A 23,791-nucleotide genomic window follows, 5' to 3' on the forward strand; every position below is an offset into this window, starting at 1 on the left:
ACCCTGCAGTGACAGTGTGTGAAAATCCAGAGTAGAAGAGAAATTTAGAACAGAGAGCAGACAGAGAAAACAAAAATCAAATGTCCAGAGCAAAAGCCGAAGAACTTCTTGAAGATGGATCATCATCAGTTGTTTGGAAGTATTTTGGATTTAGGGCAAGTGATTTTTGGCAAGAACAAATCCCATTGGGGCAGCAGTAGCTCAGTCCAAAGGGACTTGGCTTGGAGAACCAGAGGGTTGCTGGTTCAAGTTCCCAAACACACCAAGTATGGAGTGTGGACTGGTAGCTGGAGAGGTGCCAGTTGACCTCCTGGCCATTGCTGGGGGGCCTTTAAGGAAGGCACAGGACCCCAACTGCTTGGGACGCCTGTCCATTGGCAGCCCCCTCTAATATCTCTCCATTTAGTGCATGTGTATAGGTCCTGTTTGTGCATGTGTGTGTGTTTCAGGCCTGTTTGTATAATGTGAAATAACAAGAGTGAAAAAATAGAATTTCCCCTCTGGGATTAATAAAGTTTAACTTCAAAGAATGCAAGAGACTTTTTTTCTGCAAAGCAACACAACTGACTTGTTCATCCACTTGTGAAAACACCACCACAATCTCCAGTACGATGAACATACTGCCAACGTTACCTCACTGAAACCCCGTCCCTGTTCAACAACATCAACTCAAATCACTGTATCCATCTGCTTCTCAAAGACGGACTGAAATAACTAAGCGGTTGCATTCCAGTTGGCCAAAGTACGCAGCCATGATTAATGCTATAATGACATGTCAGGATGTATGCTATAAAAAAAATAATAATTTTGCCAAGTGCAAATACTTCTCTTTTTAGTGGTTTATAATGACAAAATGGACATACACAAACACAATTTGCAACCACATGAACATGTAGACCTTTAAAGTGTAAAAAAAAATTTAAAATGTGCAATATGTTTGTAGTACTTATTTAAGGTCAAATATTTGAGACGTTCTCTATCCATTTTTTCCAGTTCTTGACAAAGGTGTCTAGGTACTCAAATTTAAATTAATTCTCCCCATTATGTAAATATTATATACAAAGTCAATCTACAACACAATCAACACAAGGTATTTTTTTATTCAGACATTTCTTGGTTATTTCTTACAGGCCACCAGTTTGTCCAGACTAATCAGGTGCAAATACAGCTTTAAGTAGCTCAAAAACAATTTTGCGTCTACAAATATCCACATTATCTGGAGAAATAACTCTCCTGTATCAGTCTTCAGATAATTTTGGGAGAGCCGTGAAAATGTTTATTTTAAAAAAAAAAAGAAATTTTTGACATAAGCAGTCAACACATAAACATGCATTTGATTGTAACAATCTCTGTAAGTGTTTGAGTGAGTGAAAGAGTCCGACAATTACATGTAAAGAGAGCATCATATCAAGCAATCCAGTGAAACACCCCCTTTTCAAAACATAAAACATCTGTTTAATTCACACTGCAGCTCACTCCTACGCTGGGAGTCCTTGATAGTAAATTTTGGACCAAGTTAAGAGGTCTTTGAGAGATTTTCCAGCATGTAAAAGTGGCCCCTGGAGTCAGTGTAAGGTGTGTCTGTATGTATGTCTGTATGTATGTATGTATGTATGTATGTATGTAATATGGGCAGAAACAGAGAGAGGAACAGATGAAAAGAAATGGAGGGAGGTAATTCCATTTGAGCTGCTGGCGAAGAGTTGTGCCAATTTTAAATCCTGCGTGATCCAGAGACTACATACAGTACGTAGCACGGAGACCACTTGAGAGAGGCCGGAGAAAAAAAGAAAACAATAAAAAAACAAAAGAGAGCCTATCTTCAGACTTCTGACTGCATGACAGACAGATCAGACTAAGCACAAGGAAGATGAGAAAACAAAGCACAGGAAGGATTTAATCCTAAAACATATCTGATCATTAAAGGAAGAGGAAAGATTTCTTTCCAAATCACACTGCCTATATTTATACACTTTAATATCAATACTAAGCCACATACAATGAAGTCTTTTAAAACAATATTCAATTCAATTTAGCCCATTGTCACGAATCACAATTTGCCTCAGAGGGCTTTCCAGCATATGACATCCCTCTGTCCTTAGACCCTCACAGCGTCTAAGGAAAAACTCCCCCAAAAAACCCTTTATGTCGTAAAGGATACAATACATATCTTTATATTCAACTCAACATTATTATTGTTATAGATCATTTCACTGAAATTGCATTGCTAGGCAACAGCTGGGGTCCATGTTTACGTCCTGTCATCTGATGTCTTTCACATACTACAGTGTGCACTATACAGTATACCTGACATGTCGTTCAACAGACTTTTGTGTAGATGAACAGCAGTATGTGTCTTTTAGGAGCTGTAATAACCATGCCACTTTCTGAGAGCCTCCTTGCCAGCTGGAGAAGCGTAATTTTTTTTCCACCCAATAGCTCTACCGGTCATTAAAGAAATGTTTTTAAACTATTTTGAGCCTTGCAAAAAGACACTCCTACACTTCCTCTTTACTTCTTACATACTTACATATAAACTGAAGTGTTATGAATGTTGTAAAGCTGTCTAGACGTAGTCCATTATGAATGTTGTCAGCTACAGCAGTGCATTGTGCCATGCCAGCATAGTGTCCAGTGTTTGCATTCTGCAATATTTCACTGGAAATACTACGTGGTCAAACAAGCCCGCCATACTTAAAAGAATCACAAATAATGCTTTAATTTGCTCACTATTATGTTACTATGGATTTTTGGATGCAGCCAAACAATGCAAAACATTGCAACAGGAAATGGAAAGGGACCAATTTAGAATGTTTATTTTGTCATGAGTAAAATAATCTTTAATTGCATACGATGCACAGATTTGTCGGCTCGAGTCGTACCTGCTAAAATATTTAATAGTAGACAATTAAATCTAAAGGTTATGTTCACAAGTACGCATGGGGATTTAAGCTGTTTCGCACTGTTCACTGTACCAACACATTCTCACCGACAAATTGTAGAATACAGACACTTGGTCAGTGGCCCTAGAAACATCAAAATATGGATGACTCTTAGTCCTCCCCTCCTATGCTCAGGGACGCCGTTTTAATATACATTCCTTACATGCATTGCCTCTTTAAAATAAACTTTCACAGGAAATGTATAGTTTCAGGCAAAAAAACAATGTGGCTGAGCTTACAAAAGACATCATGGTTGGGTTTCGAATCAGGTGGTTTTGTAACATCACGTCTTATACGTCAAAAGCATAATATGTTACACATACTAGGTAACAAATTTTGTTTTGCACAGGAAACGGCCAGCAGTCTCTTGTGTGAAAGTCCGGAGTTTGTTTGACAAATCCACCTCCCCAACCACCCACTCTATGTAGACTGTCTTGCTCTTTTGTACTATGACTGTTGCCTGGAGCGCCAAAAGATGTCGGCACGACGTGTATAACACCGCCACTAAAAGGCGCCTCAGTATCTGATGCTGACGGCCACTGACCAACCATCGATATTTGAAGAGTTGGGAGTCAAGTCAAGTCAACTCAAGTCGATTCTATTTATAAAGCCCAGTATCACAAATCACAATTTGCCTCGGAGGGCTTTACAGCATACAACATCTCTCTGTTCTTAGACCCATCAAACCATTTATCAAAATTTTAGTCTTATTATTTACACTGAATGTTTCTATATGCTAAGTCATACTGTACTGTACTTTAACATATAGGTCTTCAAATTGTACATGTAGTACAAAGTATGCTTCCAGAAAAAAATATTCAGTATTTTGTTATATAGACAGAGGGGGTTAAAACAGATGTTTGTTTATCTATCTATCTATTCTTGCATTCAGTGACATCATGCTGTAAGGGGATTATCACCCAAACAGGACAGTACACCCAGCAGGACGAATCACTTCCTGTGTGTCACGGTGATGCACCACTACTCACACTGCATGACGAATTACACAGCACATCGCTGACCTGCCCACAACTGAGCTGACTACACATGCAGCAGCTTGCTCCATCCTGCTGACACACACACACACATACGCGCTTTCACACACACACGCACAGAGGTTCCTAATAAGGAATAAGGAGAGGGCTGGGTTAAGCATCACTAATGCCAGAGCGCTTCCTGTCCAATAAGCTTGTTTATATAACCCCTGCTTGGCCTACTATCCAGCCCCCTCCCCTCCCCTGCCTCTCTCATCAACACTGTGAGCTCTGACATGCCAGACAGCGGTGGCAAAGCAGACTTATTTGTTTTAGTCGACATTACTCATATTAGGTTAATGTGCTTCTTTTCTGCGCCCACGTATCCTGTCCAAAACAATTTCACTCAAATATGAGGGAAATGAGTCGCATCACAGAGCCAAAACCACATGCACAAAAAGAGGATGTGATTATGAGTCTGTGCCACTGACGGGTGCAGTGTTACAAGTAAGCGGAATAAATAATTTAATTTAAATCAGAACTCCCAAAAGTGTTCAGTTAAAAGAAGTTTCATGTCCTCAGAAACTATTTGTGGTTTTACACATCCAGTGTGTATGTCAGCGTTTTTCAGTGGTGAAAGAAATTTTTAGATTTTTTAATTAAGTTAAAGGTCCAGTGTGTGGGGAAAAAGGTATATAATATTCAGATATTCCAGAGTTGCCACAGACAGGCTGAGATTGTTTTTCTAAGCGTCTGACAACATGGTGGAGAAGGCCCAACAGAGAAATAAAACCTTTTTTGTCACCTGTCACTGATCTGCTCTGTTTGTTAGTGTGCGTTACCAGGTGTCGCTCAAGGAGAAGTCTTGTTCTGAAATCTCGCAGACTTTTACAACCAGACAAAATCAGCTAAATATTCAGCAATGACACTAGAAATATTTTAGACAACTAAGGTATGCTCTCTGTACTCCAACACAACAAACTCTTCCCAGCACACCTCTCTCCAACTCTCACACGCTTCCACTGTTGTTTTTCCTGCAACAAGACACTTCTCACAATATTTCAGAACAAGACTTCTCCTCAAGTGAGACTTCATCATAACAACAAACAAACCAGCAAGTGTTAAAAAAAATGTTTCATTCCTCTGTAAGGTTCTATCAATAATGTGTTCAGACACTTCCAATAACAATCTGAGCCTGTCAGTGGCAAAAACAGCAACTTTTAGTGGATAAAAAACTGAGAGTGACAATTACCCATAGGGGTTATTTACAGCCTTTCTTACTGCTGTGGCTGCAGCATTCTCTCTCAAAACTGGACCAATTTCAAAAAAACACTTAGACACAGAAACATGGGAAAAAGGGTCCAGGTTGAAAAATGCCTTAGTTTCCCTTCATGTAAAAGTACAGATGAATGTATAAGTAGTATTCAGTGTTTTTATTTCTGAGGTTGTTGGAAGAAGTACTGATTTTAAATTTACTATTGGGTTGTTTATTTTTTTATATTATGTATTTATTTTTATAGACATTTTTGGGGCTTTTTATTGCATTTATTTGATAGGACAGCTAGAGATATGAGAGAAAATGTGGATGAGAGAGAGTGGGGATGACATGCGGCAAAGGGCCACCCAAGGCGCCCCGAATATTAGGTGGTTTAATCGATAAAAATTCATTATATTTTAGAAATTGATCATATGTTTCTTTTTTAAAAAAAAGTAAGTCGTAACTTTAACTGTCAGATAAATGTGGTGGAGTGCGAGAATTAATTTTATTACAAAAGGTGGATTTAATTTTTGTACTTAGTCTACTGCATATTTACGTACACATTGCTTGTGACTAAATGCATTTTAATGTAAAGCACATGAAATTTACCTGCATTAAAATGTACAATGGTAAGTAACATTTCCTGAGCTCGCCTAAAGAAGATTTCTTCCAGTTGGGTTGTTTGATGTGCAGAGCTGAATGGACGCAGCTTCTCTCTGTGTCTCTCTCATACACGTGTCTTTCTAGAGAAATCTGACTAGATGACCTCCTGCTCTAAGCTCCTTACCCTCAATGTGCTCTGGGAATGGAGCCACGCTGGCTCGTCATCGGACTTTGCTGCTGCATGTCACACAGGAAGAGCTGGAGAGCAAGCGAGCACACACACACATCCACACATACATACACACAATAATCCATCCTGACCATAATATCATTGATCCCCTGCAAACACTGAAGTTCACACATGACATGCGTGCAATCACATTGTACTCACAGTGAAATAATTTACTGAGAGAAGATTTACTGACATCCTCAGTGTATTGACTCCCACATTTTAACACAGACATTTTCTCAACATAAAGGTTTAATCTCTAACCATCTCAACGCCTGTCATGAGCTGTTGCCAGGCAAAAAGCCAGTGCACCTTAAGAGCCCTGCAACCGTACAAAAAAAGTGCTGTCCGTCGCTCAAACACTCCCAAAGTGCAAAAATTGACAGCTGTACGACTCAACACCTGTCAGTGATGACACAAAGCGATGATGAAATCTGAATTCACTCCTCACTATTGAGTAAACTATTGAGTGTCCATTAAAAAGGGAGTAGTGAAAAAGTGAGGGAGTGATTACCCAAAGTTTGCTCCTAACAACAGCAGCACAAGCTATCAAAACAGTTAGACAAACACAACATGTGTATACAAAGCTTGATGGAAATTTTACAGTAATATTATTCAGCTTCCAAGTAACAATACTGTGCATCAGTCTCAGGCCAACACAAACCCCCAGGAATAGCTCCGGGCTTCCAATTTGACATGGCAGCCAAACTGTGTAATGACAACTCCCGGCTCCATCATGTGATGTAATTGGGCCAAAAAAGACTTTTTCCAATGGACTTACATTGAGAAAGACATGTCTGTCAATCAATGGATACATTTTTTTGAACATTACAACTCTTGCAAAATAACTTTAACTATCTGCATTTCATGATGAAAACATCTGGAAAGTCTGGAAGAGCTGCATGAATAAATCACTTTGTCACAGTTCAAGTTAGCAGAGCGCTTAATCAGAAGTTAGCAGCTTTACCGGGCAAAGTCTCTTGTGTGCCAGCTCTAGGTACTTTTATTCAAAAATCATCTGCCTGATTCTGATCTGACCAGCCAACTGTATACATTACAGTAGCACAATTGTCTATGAACCACGACAGAGACAGTAAGGACAAACCGAGGCTGACTGCATGAGTCCTATGTGAGAATAATGTGATTATATGAAACTCCAGCATTAATTTGGTACATAGCCTACTCTGAACAGCCCCCGCAATAACAACAAATATCATATCATACCCATCCAATAGTTTATTTCAGTTTAGGCCAAAGTGGTGGCTTAAAATCTTTACATGGAATTTTACAAATCTGTGCAATTCTTGTTTACAAAAAAATGCACATTTTTATATAAACTGCAGAGAAGCACTCTTTGAGACTACAGGATGTGGTCAAGAAACTATTGTCTTTTCTTCTCTTTACATAAACTCAAATTTTTTTTTTTATGAAACTGCACAGCCCGAAGAAAAACATGAGGTTTAGTATCATTAAGTATGAATAAGGACTCTGTGTGTGTGTGTGTGTGTGTGTGTGTGTGTGTGTGTGTGTGTGCAGACTCACCGTGTGGCTAGTTTATGGTTGATGACTCCACTGTCTGTGATGACTTCACTCAGACGCAACTCTAGGTGCACTTTTCCCTGCAGATCACAAATAAACAAAAGGACACTTTTTATCCACACACGGTTGAATTTAAATATTCAAAGTTATGCAGAGTTCCTATGAACACATCAGCACCTTTTTAACATCTGGGTCCACCACACAACCAGGTGCCCAGTGACGGGTTTGTTTTTTGTGTATGTGAAATAGAGTTGGCTTGTGATGCAAGAAGACTTTCTATGAAATCAGACAACAACGTGCATCTTAATCTATTCTAGATAATGTCAGCTTTTAAACTTTTTTTAGGGCTCAGGGACAATCCATCTGTCACTATAAATAATTTAATGGGTTCAACCATGGGTGTCATCATTTACTAAAGATGGACGACATGACAGCTCCCAAAAAGAGAAGCCAAAACATCTCAATCACCGTCTGGTGGCTGGCTGCAGTTTAGGTCATAAATCCTGCCTCCTTCATGTTAGCAGATTGGACATGGACCGAAATCAAAATATATGTCCAATTAATTTTTACTAAAGATGGTTTCTGTTGTTTTAGGTACTTCTCATCTCCCTGAGTGGTCGTTTTTTTCTGATAAGTTTGTTATTAATTACCTATTTGATGCTATAAAAAGGGAATTTAATGTCATGATTGACAGCAGCGTGTGTCAATTGGTGTGCTCATGATCAATAGTGCTGCTTGTAGTTGGTTAGATGCGTGTTTGGGCGGAAACTCAAAACCACAGTGAGTGAAGATGCATCATCCATCTTTATATGCAGACTATTGTCTAAACTCCAAAAAACATGCAAAATTTCATACTGAAAGCACATTATTGACTAGAGCTGCAACTGATGCTGATTATAGATCAGTGAGTTGAAAAAAAATTGATCGCCCACTATATTAATAATCGATTAATGGTTTCAGTCATTGTTCAAGCAAAAGTGTAAAATACCTGCTGGTTCTAGCTTTATAAATGTAAGAATTTGTTGCTTTTCTTTGTCATTTATGAGAGCAACTGAAGTCTTTTGGACTATTTGGTTGGACAAACAGAGCAATATCTAGACATGGGCTCTGGGAAATTGTGACCATTTTTCACAATTATTTTACATTTTATAGACTAATCAACTATTGATTAATCAAGACAGCAATCTGCAGATCTATCTATAATTAAAATAAGGATTAGTTGCAGTTCCATTACTTTGGAAATGTATGGTTTTCATTGGATTGTGTTGAGTCCAGCTGCTTCAAATTGCTGCTTTATGATCTCTCCCATTGCTGCCAAAAATCATATGAACTGTCTATACTGAATAATTGAGACTGAAAATGGTTGAAACTTTTTCTCAGGAGAGGCCGATCCACAGATGGTAAGCATGAGCGGAAAAAAAACACTTATAAACAATCATTCTTCTTTGATGAATCCCTGTACAAAACAAATAATACACAACCGTGAAAAGAGTGGCATTCCTCCCCCAACAGAGACACTGTATGTAAATAGCTGCGAGCCTGAACGTCATGGTGAAGTTATTTTCCCTCTGAAGTGATTGGATTAATGACATAATGACAGTGTAGTGGTGCAGCTGTCTAGAAAAGCTCCATTAATTAACAACATCAGTATGCAAACTCACAGGCGTTGCTCTTTCTGGCCGACTCAAGCAGGGGGAACAAACACACGCACTTACACATGTGCGCACAGGCCAAACAATGTGTCCTCTATTGAAAAGAGAAGAGAGACACTCTATCTTCCTACTTCATTTGATCCGTCTCCCTCGCTTTCTCTCTTTTCTCTCATTCTCTCACACATCCTTCCTCTCCCCGGCTCCTCGGATGAATGTGTCTCTGTTTCAGATCGCTGCTCCAGGGCGACACACACCCATCTGTCTGCAGATGTTACTGTTCACTGTGTCTCTCACTCTGTCTGTGTGTGTGTGTGTGTGTGTGTGTGTGTGTGTGTGTGTGTGTGTGTGTGTTGTGTGTGTGTGTGTGTGTGTGTGTGTTACAATGTGCTGGGTGTGTGCGTGCAAGCGTGTGTGTAACCATGCGTGTGGGTGAGTAAGACTGCTGAATACTGAAAAGCACTAGAAAATGTTGCACATGTGTCTAATAAGCATGCAGGACATGAGGGAAAATGACACAGCTCCAAACATCATAGAAGAAAAATAAAAATAACGATAGTTTTCTATGTCTTTAGGGCCAGCAGCAGGTCAACTATCCATGTGTGCCAAATCACTTTAACTTTTCAGCTTGTTTACAACTTGCTGACAATACACAATGAGAAGTGCTTACATTGCAGCTGTCAATCAGACACAGAAACTAAATTCACTTTCAAATGCCTCCATGAAAAGCAGCAGACTGGAAACGTGTCCGTCAACACATTCCAGCATCTATTTGTTCATGCATGGTTTCTACAGGCATGAGACACATAAATTTGATGCATTTTAAGACCTTTTTTTTTTTTAGATAATTTTAAACCAAATTTAAAGGTGCAGTGTGTAGGATTTAGGAGTATCTACTGGTGAGGATTGCAGATTAAACCATAAACTCCCAGTTAGAATTCCTTTAGTGTTCATTGTTAAGGACCAAGTGATCAAAACAAACACTAAATAAAGTTTGGCTTGCCGCAGACAGGCTGCCAGCACATCACCTGCTAATATGTGCACACCTTTCTCTTATACTTTAGGATCCAGACGTTCACAAGGGTTTTAGTGGAAGCTGAATCATCTGCAGAGGTCCTTTAAAAAAAAACTGACCCAGTGATTTAAACCAGTAAAAACACTGAATAACACAGTTCCACTTTAAAATATGTGTTTTATTCGATGCTGTTTGACTCATTGCAGAGGAGCTGCATTCTGTGGTGGCTAACATGAACACGCAAATGGTCCTGACAAGAACGAGTGTTTGGTTTGTTCCGGGATACTTTAGTAAAATTGTGCAACATGGCAGACTCCGAGGACAAGGACCCCCTCCCTTTGTAGATATAAACGTCTCATTCTAAGGTTACAAAAACACAATGATTATTATTTTCAGGTGCTTATACACTAAAGACAACACTCTTATCTTATTATATTTAATTAATCTGCAAATATATCTTCCTAAATCCTACACACTGAACTATTTTTGGACAAATCATCTTTTTATTATTTAAGCATTCATTACAGGTAAGTATAAAGCTATATTATATATATGGTATTACATTTTGTTAATAGGTAAGTGCAAGTATAAAAAGTAAAAAGTAAAATGACAGTATGAGGACCAGTGGCAGACTTAAAGATCTGCAACATCAGAAATGTGGACTTTCACGCATGAATGCTTGACTCATTTGACAAAAGGAAATGTGAACAAGAATAACTAAAATTAGGCAAAATTTTTGGCAATTAAGACTTCACAACTTCAAATTTAGGACTATACTACTATTTATACAGATGAATTTATGACAGAATAAAATGCAAACACTGACATTAAACAATGAGATCAAAGTTAACATGTCAGTCATTACTGTCTGACATTTGGTCTGATCTGCTTTTATGTCCATCCAATAAGAGCCAGGAACATATTTCTGTAACAGTCAGTGATATCAGTGATATCCTGTTATTAGTCTCAACAGCACATTTAAATCACAGCCTGGGACCCAAACACACATTTCACTTCACTTTCACAGCCAGCTGACACTCATTCATAAAAGGTAAGACTGTGTGAAATATAGTGACTCTGATAAAAGCTGTGTGTGTCTCTTTCACCAACTGAGCTGTGACGGAGGGGAACAAATGGGATCAGCGGTACACATGGAGAGCCAGGTGACTTTGACCCTCCAGGCTCAGATGTTTCAGGTGCACACATGCTGTGTTTGTTTGGGTTCTGCCCTACTTCAAACATTAACATGCAGACAACACGATCACACATCAGTGCGTATACTGTATGCAGGCTAAGTGTTTGAGGCTGAGTGTTGTTTGAAACCAAAATAATACTTATTCATACTTTTACTTAAGGAATATAAACATGTTTTCTACAAAATCCTTTTTTAAACAATAGAAGCCAAACATCTCCTGCAGCTACATCTTCTTCTCCCCTGCTGACATGAGCCCATACCAGACAAAGTTAGGTTGTGGTAGCAAAACCCATGAGTGCATTGAGGTTAGGAAGGTTCTGCCTTCTGCTTAGAAGTGGTGAATTTACAGCTCATAGCAACTTAACACTACAACATGTCTGGCTTTTGTTTAAAATCTGGTGTCAGCAAAACATGTTGCACATTTCTGATCCATCCTCAGCATTGTTAGCATGAATTAGCTCAAAGGGCTAACTTGCCTTGTTTACTATAAATGTCCGAACAAACTGTGTTCAAATTCTCAACAGCTATATGGAAAAAAGAGTGAAATGAACGGCTACATCTGAACTGAGTGACATAAGGAAGAAGAAGAATACTATATATATTTATATACTTCTTACATAGTTTATAATAATGTTAATAATATGGCTATAGCCATATCTAAAACTTTTAATGTGAAAATCATGGAAAAAGTGTTTTACTCATGGCAGCTTCACATCGTTTAGGGTTAAAGGCAAAGTGGAACACCTGATAAGTTTTTGTCCTGGTGAAATTAGTAGTTCTGAGCTTGCATTAAGGTTCCCATGATATAATAAAAAATACATTTTCATGGTTTTAATCCTGTGTCCCTTTGTTAATTGATTTTGTTGATTGATTTTACATCAAAACTAATGAGTCTTTCTCTTTCTGTAAAACCAGGTTAAACAGTTTCAGCTGATTGATGACTCATCCTGCACTCCGGCGTTTAACAAGGTTCATCCAATTAAATCAGACTTTGAGAGACCAGCTCACCACAATGGTCATATAAAATTGCACTTCACTGTTTATGGGTTGTAGTGACTGTCAGAGCAGTATGGAGAAAGATAAGGAAATATGTGTTTTGGTATCAGTGGGAAAAATCTTTTTTTTTTATTTCTAAAACAATGTGGCGGAGGTTCAAGTCTGATATCTCCCTCGTTCTCCTCCTGACCTAACGGCTTGGGAGCCAACGGCTCAGCAATGGACATGTTTGGGGATTTTATGAACATAATTTTAAAAAAAAATTGTCAAAAAAAAAAAAAAATATATATATATATATATATATATATATATATATATATATTAAAAAAACACTTTTTCAAAAGATCCTTTTAATTCCAAAAGAATACAGGCTTGGTAATCAGTTTTTTTGAGACTATTTCAGGCTTGTTGCTTTTAATTGACAGGATGGTTATAGCGCGACATGGGTAGAGAGAGGGGAAGACGTGCAGCAAAGGGACGAGGTTGAAATTGAACCTCATAACTTTTCCAGAATTTCATGACTTTGGGAGACCTTTTAATAACACCTATGTGTTTTTTAATCGTGCAGGAAAATACCTGACTCATTGTGTTCTCAGGACCTCTTTATGCTCTCTGTCCTAAATGCTCAGACAGATATTGGGAGACGGGCTTTTGGATATTCTGCACCAAAAGCAACTTAGTGTTTTCACTGCCGACTATCTTGGCCTGTTCTCCCTTGAAAAAGAGGTTTTTAATCCCAACAGGACCAATGTGGTCAAATAAAGCTTAAATAAATAAAATAAACAATTGAAAATTCCCTACGTTACATGTCAACTCAAGCAGTTATTAAAAAGCTTAAAAGAGAAAGCATTCAACACCAGCAAACTTACAAAAACACATCCAGCTCTGTAAGTGTCGTGTTGTTTCTGTGAAGAAGCTGAAACAACTGAAAGATCTACAAGAGATGAAGAAAAGACCAAGAGAGAGCTTTGTTTTTAAAATCTGTGTGTGTGTGTGTGTGTGTGTGTGTGTGTGTGTGTTGTGTGTGTGTGTGTGTGTGTGTGTGTGTGTGTGTGTGTGTGTGTGTGTGTGTTTCCTCTCTGCACTGACCTGCACTTCTGAGTCAGCACTGACAGGTTGCAGCTGGAACCAGGTGTCTTTGCCGTGATATTTCTGCAGGTCCTCTTTCTTCACTGCAACCTTGCCTACACACACACACACGCATGAACACAGAAACACAGAGAGACAAATGAGCTCAAACCATAACTCACTTTTCTAAAAAAAAAAAAAAGAGCTACATGTTCAGATACGACAAACACCCACACACACGCTCACATGCTGTCAATCCACACACATATCTGTTTTTTTTAAATGCTTTTAGGCACCTGGTAGAGAAACACTCGCACAAAGTGTTCTGTCAGTGGCCTGGAAACGACCTCATCATTTCTACTCCGAAACTAACAACCTAGTTTTCTGTTTACAGCACCTACACACACCCAAACACACATGCACACAAACATGTACAGGAGCTGGTGATGATACAAATCACACCCTGAGAAAGATTTTTCAGTTTGTGGTCGGAAGTTACATACACATAATAATACAAACCCACCAACATGCACTGACACACCCAATGACAAAAACATCCACCCACACACAAACAGACACACACACCTTTGCAGTGCTAAAAGTGAACTGTATAAGGGCCATTCTGTCAAGTGACCTTGCTGAGATAATTCAGCATTTTGTGTGTGAAGCTTTCTTGCTGAGAGTTAGAGGAAAAGATCAATGTCCCTCTCATGTTTAGTATGAAGCTACAGCCAGCAGCCGGTTAGCTGAGTTTAGCATAAAGACTAGAAACAGGTGGTAACAGCCAGCCTGGCTCTGTCTGACGGCAACAAAATCTGTGTGCCAGGGTGTGCCAGGGTCTTTCTGTGTGTGTGTGTGTGTGTGTGTGTGTGCGCGCGCATGCATGTGCATGTGTTCTGACTGACACAAGTTACAGTGGGAAGAGTCGTGGAGTTAGGACCATGTGTGCAGGTGTAAAAAAAAATTTGGGGGGGGATTTTTCGAAAAGAAAAGAATGGGTAGGAAGTTAGCCTGTGCAGTGACATTTTAATTAATTTAATTTTGATTTAATTTCAGTTTTAATGTTTTAATTTTTAATTTTTTGACATTTTTTCCATGATTTGGTTTTGCTTACTGACAACAGTCACACAGTCATTGTTAGTTAAATACTTTTACAGAGTGAACTATTTTTTTTCAGGTCTTTTTACAACATAAAAACAAATACACAAACCAAAAAAACTGAACATGGGGTGTTTTGCATTTGAGATTAACAAAAAAAATAAGAGTTGAATAAACATTTTCAATGTTTATTCAAATTTTCAGCTTCCGATATTATTAATAATATCATACCAGTTCGCTGTGGATGGGGCTTCTGGCTGACACCAATTTCCTGTAATTGCTCTCGAGGTTGATTTTATTTTGCTATAGTCTATTATTAATATTTTATTTAGAATCTGAGTTACTTTTGTTGTCTAAAAACTAAAGAACCCACAGATAATTCTGTTTAGTTTTTACTGAACATTTAAAGGCAAAATGTATTGTTTAAGTTGATGTGAAAGTATAACACTTACTTTATTGCAATTGTATGTTCTTGAAATTAGTAGTAAAATATTTCTCAGTATTTTGTCATATCATCAAGAATATTGCAAAAATATCTTGAAATATCAAGTTTTAAAATCTTGCATGTAATTATGCCAGTGCTTGTTCTGATCCTCAGGTTTGATTGGCTAATTTAAATAATCCGTAATATGTATTAAACAAAAGCACACCTGTGACCACAGCTCATTTAATTATTTAACTGTTAAATATTTCAAGATATAAAATATTTATACGATTTAAAGATGTTATAGATATAAATGTTTAATGACATTAAACATTAACGTTAATATTTGACTGCGCTATTACTTAGCAGACACACCGTTTTTTCTTTGCTTGAATAACTTTAGAGCTGCCAATATCAGTTTATTATTTATTTTCAATTTAAATAAAAGATTCAAAATTACAAGTTAATGGGATTTCTTTAAATACAGAAATACCTCAAGTTCTTACATTTATTATGTATATTTTTAACATTTTTTTCTCATAAAATATTCAAATGATCCATCAGTTATTTAAAATGCTGCCTTATCGGGGCGCCCAGTATTTCACTGATATTTATTTTAATGCACATTTTCATGTTTTTTGACCGTTACTTTAAACTTGAGTTTTAATTGTTGAGTTGTTTAAAAAAAACTCTGCTTTTACAGTTTATATTACGTTTCATAACTCAACAGAGTGGTTTCATAAAAAAGAAAAGCCCCCTGACGTGTTGCTTTGCTTGCTATAAAATCACTGCAAAGCCTGTAACATGAGGATTATTTCTCCTTCCAAACACTCATCATGGAGAAAGTCTCATTCATTTTCCAAGCTGCGTTTCAGATACATGCGGGAGCTTACAACAGATTGAGAAGCGCTCACTTACCGATACTGGAGTCCCTCCTGAAGACGTCCCTGTCGAAGATGTAGAAGGAGAGATGTCTGAAGCTACGTGGGATCTCGCAGTAAAAATCCTCCCCGTAGAACGGACTGAGAGGAGACACGAGGCAAACTGTGATTAGAGGGTCTTCTTGTCTGATAGAGCATGTTTCACCACAAACACAAATGTAGTTTTAAATATTTAGTTGTGCAGTAAGTAAAAAATCTCCTGAACAAATGGTGGATTGTGTCAAAAACTAAATTGATAAAATAAAGTAATAATAATAATATAATAATAAAATAAAAAACCTTTTTTTGTGTGATAATAACATTGCCTCTTGTTCTCATGCTCTCACTCGCTCTTTAAAATATCCATTAACCGACAGACTGATTGATTGATTGGTTAATCTGTAAACTATTCCTGCCTCTAGCCATGTGTGTCTTGGTTGGTAAAACTAACAGTCCAGCTGCACGTGTACTTAAACCTTCATGCAAACTTCTAAAACAAAATTCTACGATCATTCTTGCATAAAAATGATTAAAGTTGTCGCTTTGACAGACATAAAATGAAGCTCACATGCATTTAAATTTTGTCATCAGTTACGTGGACTCTACAGCTTGTTTGCCTATGACAATAGCAGGCCTGTTTGTCACCACTGCCTGGAAGGTACATCGACTGCCACGCTCTGCCTCACCTAAACGACAACCATGGATAAATGACAATAATGAGGATCTCGTGAAGTGAGCCCTCAGGGCTGCTGCTAACAATTACTGGCTTCTTCTTTAAATCAGCAGACATAAAGAGGCACAGAGGGGTGGGTGGATGGACAGGAACCCAGAGGCATGACTGCATTCATAAAAAAACCCACAAATACAGGATCCTTAAATAAATCTAATTCAATTTGGTGAACTCTGCGTGCAGGAAGGAGCTCGCTTGTTTCCTCATCAGTCAGATGAAAAATGTGAAAGCTCTAGGCTGTGGAATAAAAGTGGAAGCTGTATCAGAGCATTCATATAACAGCCAACCACTATTTCCTATTTAAATATATAGTGGAATAATGGCATCCCGAGCAGAGAACGAAATCCTGCTACCTTTGTGTTTGCTGTAGTCAGAGCTTCTCTGTAGTTTGTTGTGGCCACGTGCATGCATGTATGTATCCCACTGACTAGCTCATCGCCCCACCTTTGTATTGCGCTCATACGGTGTTTACCACTGATATAATAAAGGCACATCTCACATCTCACATTTCCATTTCACACAGAGCCCCTTTAAGTATTACTGTAATACAATGTGCAGTATCTCCAAAGAGTCTGAGCTAATAAAGGTGATTTATTATTTATGTTTTAGTTGTTGTTAAATGTTAAAATTACATATGCGACAAATTCCTTCATCATGCAAAATTTCCTGCAAAGGCCCAGACACACCAAACGGACAGCAAAAATGAGTGGCAATGAGGGCCAACTGTTGTGTCGACTCATGTCGCCTGTGTCTTGCCAAAGAGTTGCACTTGAACACAAAGACTACAGTCAACAGCCAACAAGTGCATAGGCTCTGCTCCTACAGAGAGAAAATATCTCTCCATACCAGCAGGCAACAATAGTTTATCAAGTAAAACATTCACAACAAAACCTAATGATGAAAGAGCTAAGAATATTTACTGTGCGAACAATAACACAATTAGGAACCATTTCTGCTAAAGAATCAAATGGCTAAAATATATATATATATATTGTTAATTAAAATAAACATAATATGACAAGTTTGTGTCACTCTCACACCCTTTTGACTTTATCTGTTTGTTTGTTTTCTTCACTTCTGTTTCTGTTCTCGCACTAAGCTGAACTGCCAATCAGAGTGATTTCATTCGCCAATGGGCTCCACCATCTCCAACGTCAATTCAGCATGCTGAATCTGCTGAAAAAAAGCGAACAGGGGCAGACAAGTGCCAACTGTGTGGGACACACTACAAAAAACGTAGTGTGACAGACGCTTGGTGTGTCAGGGCCCTTTTCAGCTCTAACTTGGTGAATTAAATCATCCAATTCATACAGGAAGGGAAAAACAGTATGTAAAAAATATGTGTGTTTCTGTATGTACAGACTAAAAGGATGGAGGAACTGTCGACGTACCAAAGCGACTTCTCAATGATCTTGGTCCTGAAGACCTCTTCTTGGTCCAGGTTGACGGTGCAGTAGCAGTCCCTCATTCTGTTTGGCCCCGGGTAAGGAGGGATGTTTTTTGCTTCTCCTGCACAAAGAAAAAGGAAGGAGACAGGGAGCAGTTATTATTTAGAAACGCTGTTGTAAGCAACAACAATGTGTTTATTCAGGCACACTGCTGTAAGTGATTACTTATTCAAGAACACTGAAAGCACGCAAAGTTTAAAAAGAAATGGTATTATGTAAGTTCATACCTGTTTTAGCTTTGAATAATCTGGCTGCATGTATAATGAGCTTAGCTCTGCCACGGTGACGACTTTTACACCAGACGCACAAATAACAAGCCATGCTCTCTGAAACAGACACACTAATAACAAATCACACTCAAAACCACACGTGTGTTTGTGTGTTGTGTTATTAGTGTGTGTTGTCAGATCTGTGAATGAAAGAATCTGCGTGGGACATTTCCTGAATCCTGCTGAAGCTCAATCTGTTCATTAAACATGTGTGACAGATAGCACTCCCTTTCACAAGAATGTGGTCCAACCACCCACCAAGACACTCACACACACACACACACACACACACACACACACACAAACAAACCACAAAGGTGGTGCTCAGCGGTCCCTCAGGACCAATACATTCTCCTTTACAGAGCCATGGATCCGTGTTAGTCAGTACTCTGCTCAGTCTTATTCTGTCTCTCTTCACCCTGAGGACCCAGAGGACTCAGTAGTTTATAGTTACACGCGTGTTAGTGCAGCACTGTCATTGTTTGCTCCAAAAACGCTCCATTATCTGCTGGAGAACCTGATGCCGCCTTTCAGCCGACAAGCTCAGCTATAGCAAATCTTGTGCTTTACCAGTTCTTCACAATGACACGATGAGGCTGCAACTATGTGCTGCTATTTGCAAACTGGGAGTTTCAAGAGGCCTAAACAGTCCAGTATGTAGGATTTAAGGGCATCTTTTGGAAGACGTGGTATACAATATTCAGAATTATGTTTTCATTAGTTTATAACCATCAAAAAAATATATGTTTTTGTTACCTTTAGATGAGCTGTTTATATCTACATATGGACAGGTCCTCTTTTCAACTATGTTTCTACAGTAGCCCAGAATGGACAAATAAAACACTGGCTCTACATGGGGCCATTTGCATTGCTTGGCACAAAAATTTGCATTAGGATAGCAAACATGACTCATCCCACTCTGCCTCACTCTGCCTCTGATTGGCTTACTTTGACATTCTTACCTTAACCCTGATCAGTCTCACTCTTCTAGCCTAAACCTAACCAACGAAGGCAGCAACTACCAGTCAATCAGAGGAAGAGTCAGGTGTGTCAGACCTTCGCTGTCCAAGGAAACATAAATTTGTGCTTGGCACACGGAAGAAATTTCATTTCTGCAACCTCATTGCTAGATGCCAAATCCGACCAACGCACAAATACTCTCTTTGAAACCTGAGCAAATTGGTTTGACTTCCTTGAAAAACATGGCAAAAGGCAAAGCACAAGTTAATATGATGTGGCCCAAAAATTGGTAAGAAATTAGTAAAAGAAAAATTACATGAAAATTACCTGAAAATAACTATAAAAAGGAAAAAAAAAAATCTTGCAATTCTTGCAATTTGTGGGACATTTCTCACCCAGTTGGTCACAGCCTTTCTCCCCATGTGTTTCCCCAAAGAAATCAAACTGATTTGCTGAGGTTTCCAAAGGTACATTGCTTGTGACAGGCATCTCAAGAAAACTGATGCTGATCCAGGTTAAAGGGTTAAAAGGTGAAGAGTTGGGTATTTAACCAGAATATAAACATATTATAACAATTCCCAGTTGGAGAACAACTGCTCTAGAAAAAACTATTAGAAACGCAGAAAAAGAAATTTATCACTGGTGTGGATTTCCTCCTGCTTCTGTTGTTATAACAGCCAATAATGATTTCTACAGTCTGCTCAAAAAGAGGCGTGTCTGTTGCTGCACATCAATTTAAAAATACTATGCCGTGTAAATCTTGAGTTGCTTTCTGGCAGAACACATAATGCTATTGTGCACGGTGCAGTGTTTCCAACCCTGGAGGGGGGAAGGGGAGAGAGCTGACATATGACACTCGATAACCGGCTGTAAAACAGAAAAACAGATCCTTTAGATTAAGGAAGTAATTTTTCCTAACAATATATCTGCACATGAACGCAGCAGTTCCATTAGATGTTTTGTTCTTTTTTTTTTGGCCACCTTAAATAAATTAATTAGATTACTTTAGGATAGCGAACTCAGTACTTTCTTTTAAATCACTGCTCATAACCTCTTTTTACAGGAAGGCTTTCTTTAAGTAAATCTGTTTTTTTGTCATGTTTCTATCCCTCTTTTATTACTTTTATCATTTTTATTATGCACTCTGTTTTATCTGGTCTTATGTTCTAATGTGTTTGTTGTTTTTATCTTGTTATCTTGTTTTCTTTAGTTCTGTAAAGCACTTTGAAACTGTGTTAAAAAGAGCTATGCAGATTAAGTTTCTGATGATTTATAAATTATCTGGATGGGAAACACACTGCACCCTCATGTTCAGGATTTCACAAGATCTGCATCTTATCTACGTAAAAACCAGTTTGAGAATTGAGAAGGAAGAGTTGGTGTTGCAACAATGAAAATGAGGAGAAGGAAAAAGGAGGTGAGTAATCACACTAGTCATGAAGCACTCAATAACATGCAATTACACTGTTTGGATAAAACCTGTGATTTATTTACACACTGGTAGACTTGTTCTACAGCCATGAGACTGTCGGTTAAACAAAAGTCCAATGCACTCAAATGTCACTCTTTAAAGGATATGTCTGGTGATATTCTATATTTGTCAAATGTTGTCCCTACCTTACAATGAACATGGGCACTGTAGTTTATTTTAAGTCTCACGAACACAAAACTGCAGCCATAAATACTCACTAATTCTTTAGTGAACTTAATGTGTATTAATAAACAGGTGAAAATAGTCCCCGACAAACGCACTACTGATCATGAATGATTGATGTCTGATGTTTCCTTTAACTTTTTTCTGTTAAATATCCAACTTAGAACAAAGATCTCTGATATGCAGCGCCTTTGGCTAGCTTGACCACACTGTTTTCACCTGGAGTGTGGAACAAGATGGTGGAGTGTGCACAGTCGGCATTGGCTACACCTACAGTCCATGCAGCCACAAAAAATGGGCTGCACACAGACGTCTGTAAACAGGTCAATGCAAACCTTGATTGGATGGTGACATTTACATCATGCAAACAAAGGTAGACCTTCACTGAAATGCAGATGCAGAAACTATAGGATAGGATGGGATAGGATTCACTTTATTAATCCTCAAGGGGGAAACAGTTCTGCCACCATAGACATGAAACAAAACAACATAGGCAGCATGTAAACAATAACAGACAGAATCCACACATTAGATCACCAAGGAGAATCACCGAACAGAAGCCCAAAGCTCAACTGCAACAAAAACAACAACAACAACAACAACAACAACAACAACAAACAACAGCAACAAGAAAGCCACTAAAACAAACACTGTCAATTGTCAAATGGGGGGAATGTCATTTAAGCACTAAGTGCTTAATACCTTGGTACCTATCAAAGGGGAAATTCCTCTCAACACAGTTGACCGCTTAAATTTATTTATTAAATTTTTATTGTCAGGTAATGGTTAAACAATTATTACATCCCTAAGTTTGACCACCTAACTAGCATTCGTACTGGCCACTTTAATCATGGTTCATTTTGGATTTGTTGACAGTAAGAGAAAAAGCAGGTATATATTTATATATATATATATATATGTATATATTTATAATATGTATATATTTTCACTCCTCCACAAAATCTGCTTTCGCTTTCAATCATTTTCAACGGTTTGTCTCGGTGTGGTTTTTTATTTATACTTATATATTTTCACTCCTCCACAAAATCTGCTTTCGCTTTCAATCATTTTCAACGAAATGATTGTCATCCACATCTCTACCTTTGGTTCATACTTTTACACAAAGGACAAATACAAAACCACACCGAGACAAACACAGGTGATTAAGTGGCTCTCTGTGGGTTTTGAAACACAACACAGTGTTATGACTGCTCCTCTGGAGGCTGAATCATACAGTATGTGGCTCATCACACAACAATTCACAATAACAACATTCATTCACAAATTAAAAAGACACCTGAGCTGTAAAACGCGACACACGCTTCACTGCTTCGATTTGTTGTTACAGAATCTGACTCTGTCTGTGTTTATGTGTGAGAGCAGAGCGATGACGCAAGTCTCTCTCATCTCTGTCTTTATCCCTTTACTTCCCACAGTTATTTCATCTCTCTCCTGCCTCCTCTTCTCCACCCATTTTCTCTCATTTATTCTCCCACATTTATTTTATCTCCCTCCTGTAATCCTCCTCATTCATTCACCTCTCCTGCTCCTGAATTCCCTCCAATCTCTGTTTTCCTGCTGCTCTCATTCATGACCTGCGAGGTCCCTTGATTGGATTGCACCATCCAAGTCACTCTAGTAACCAAAACATCATGGGATTACCACAGCTTTCTCAGCTCTGTGTGTGTGTGTGTTTAATGACTCAACTTGCAGTGTTAAAACAAATCTCTGTGCCAAAATCTGAGCTACTGGAAAGCACAAAACATTCAATTCATGTAAAGTTTGTATATTTTTAGGCATCTACGTATATTTTAACCCAAACAGTGTATTATTTACTATACTGATGAAGCGTCTCAGACTGATAAGTGCATTTTTCTGCATTTCTCCAGCAGCAGGCATGCCAATATGGTATGAAAATCAACTTTGCATAAACTTAAAACTTGCTTGAGATAAGTAATCCATCACAGAGAACAAATATTTGTCTTCACTTCTCTTTTTTTTTAATTGAGGTGTGGTAACAAGTGAAAAGTTCTCTGCGTAGGCTGATGCATGTGCAACAACTAAGAATTACAAACCAACTGTGATGTTATGATCCAGTTCTCTCTTGCCAAAGATAACAGAGTATAAGCTGATAGATGTGGCAAGAAACAAAAAAAACGCAATACAGAAATACCGACAGTGCCTAAAATAATTCATAATCAGTGCCACATTAAATCATATGTCCACCAGTTAGAAGCATATTTTCCATATACATAACATAACAACATTTACTAAGAATTTGTTTCTTTCCAACCCTAGCTTTGAGCAACTGAATGCATCACCTGAGAACTCGTGAGAAAAACTGTTGCTTCTGACTGCGTCTCCATGCCACGATAACATAGTCTTGATTAAAAATGCACTCTGTATTTGTTTGGCTAAAAACATGGAAAACCACCAGTTACGTCTGTTAAGTAACATCAGCCCAGTCACTACCACAGTTACAGATGCAGAGTGACATCCACAGCTTCCTGTTTTGGGCTGAGGGAAGTGCTGGACAGCCGTCTCTCTGGATGAGTTGATAAGCAGCAGAGGGAGGGTCAGTTTGAGGGAAGTCTACAACAACAGTAAGGGTGGAGTTTTGTGTGTGATTGTGTTTGATGGACAGTGAGTGAAGAATAGGCCTCTCCTGTAAGCTGCCATTTAACACATCACATTAAAGCCTTCATTATAAAACCAGAGTGTGTAATCCTCGGTCTCAGCACATCTATCTTCCTCTATCCTGGTCCATGCATTGTCGTTTTCTTTTTTTTTTAGCTTTTTATCTGTGTGGAGCTTGTGTTG

General features: G+C 38.3%; 1 protein-coding gene across 2 annotated transcripts in view; it reads right to left on the bottom strand.

The window, feature by feature from the left end:
* Positions 1-23,791, bottom strand: part of rasa3 (RAS p21 protein activator 3) — a 58,508-nt gene that overhangs the window by 21,801 nt on the left and 12,916 nt on the right. Inside the window, exons 1-5 of one of the 2 annotated variants that reach the window (XM_042492602.1) lie at positions 18,316-18,419; positions 18,032-18,149; positions 15,909-16,012; positions 13,490-13,584; positions 7,549-7,625 (exon numbers count right to left, since the gene is read on the bottom strand). In XM_042492602.1, coding sequence (XP_042348536.1) covers positions 7,549-7,625; positions 13,490-13,584; positions 15,909-16,012; positions 18,032-18,149; positions 18,316-18,409 — 488 coding nt within the window. In that variant the 5' untranslated portion in view covers positions 18,410-18,419. Of the gene's footprint in view, positions 1-7,548; positions 7,626-13,489; positions 13,585-15,908; positions 16,013-18,031; positions 18,150-18,315; positions 18,420-23,791 lie in introns of those variants that run through there. The other variant, XM_042492609.1, reaches the window with a different exon arrangement.

This window comes from Plectropomus leopardus, chromosome 1 (genome assembly GCF_008729295.1).
Source record: "Plectropomus leopardus isolate mb chromosome 1, YSFRI_Pleo_2.0, whole genome shotgun sequence".
In the NCBI taxonomy this organism is placed as follows: Eukaryota; Metazoa; Chordata; class Actinopteri; order Perciformes; family Serranidae; genus Plectropomus; species Plectropomus leopardus.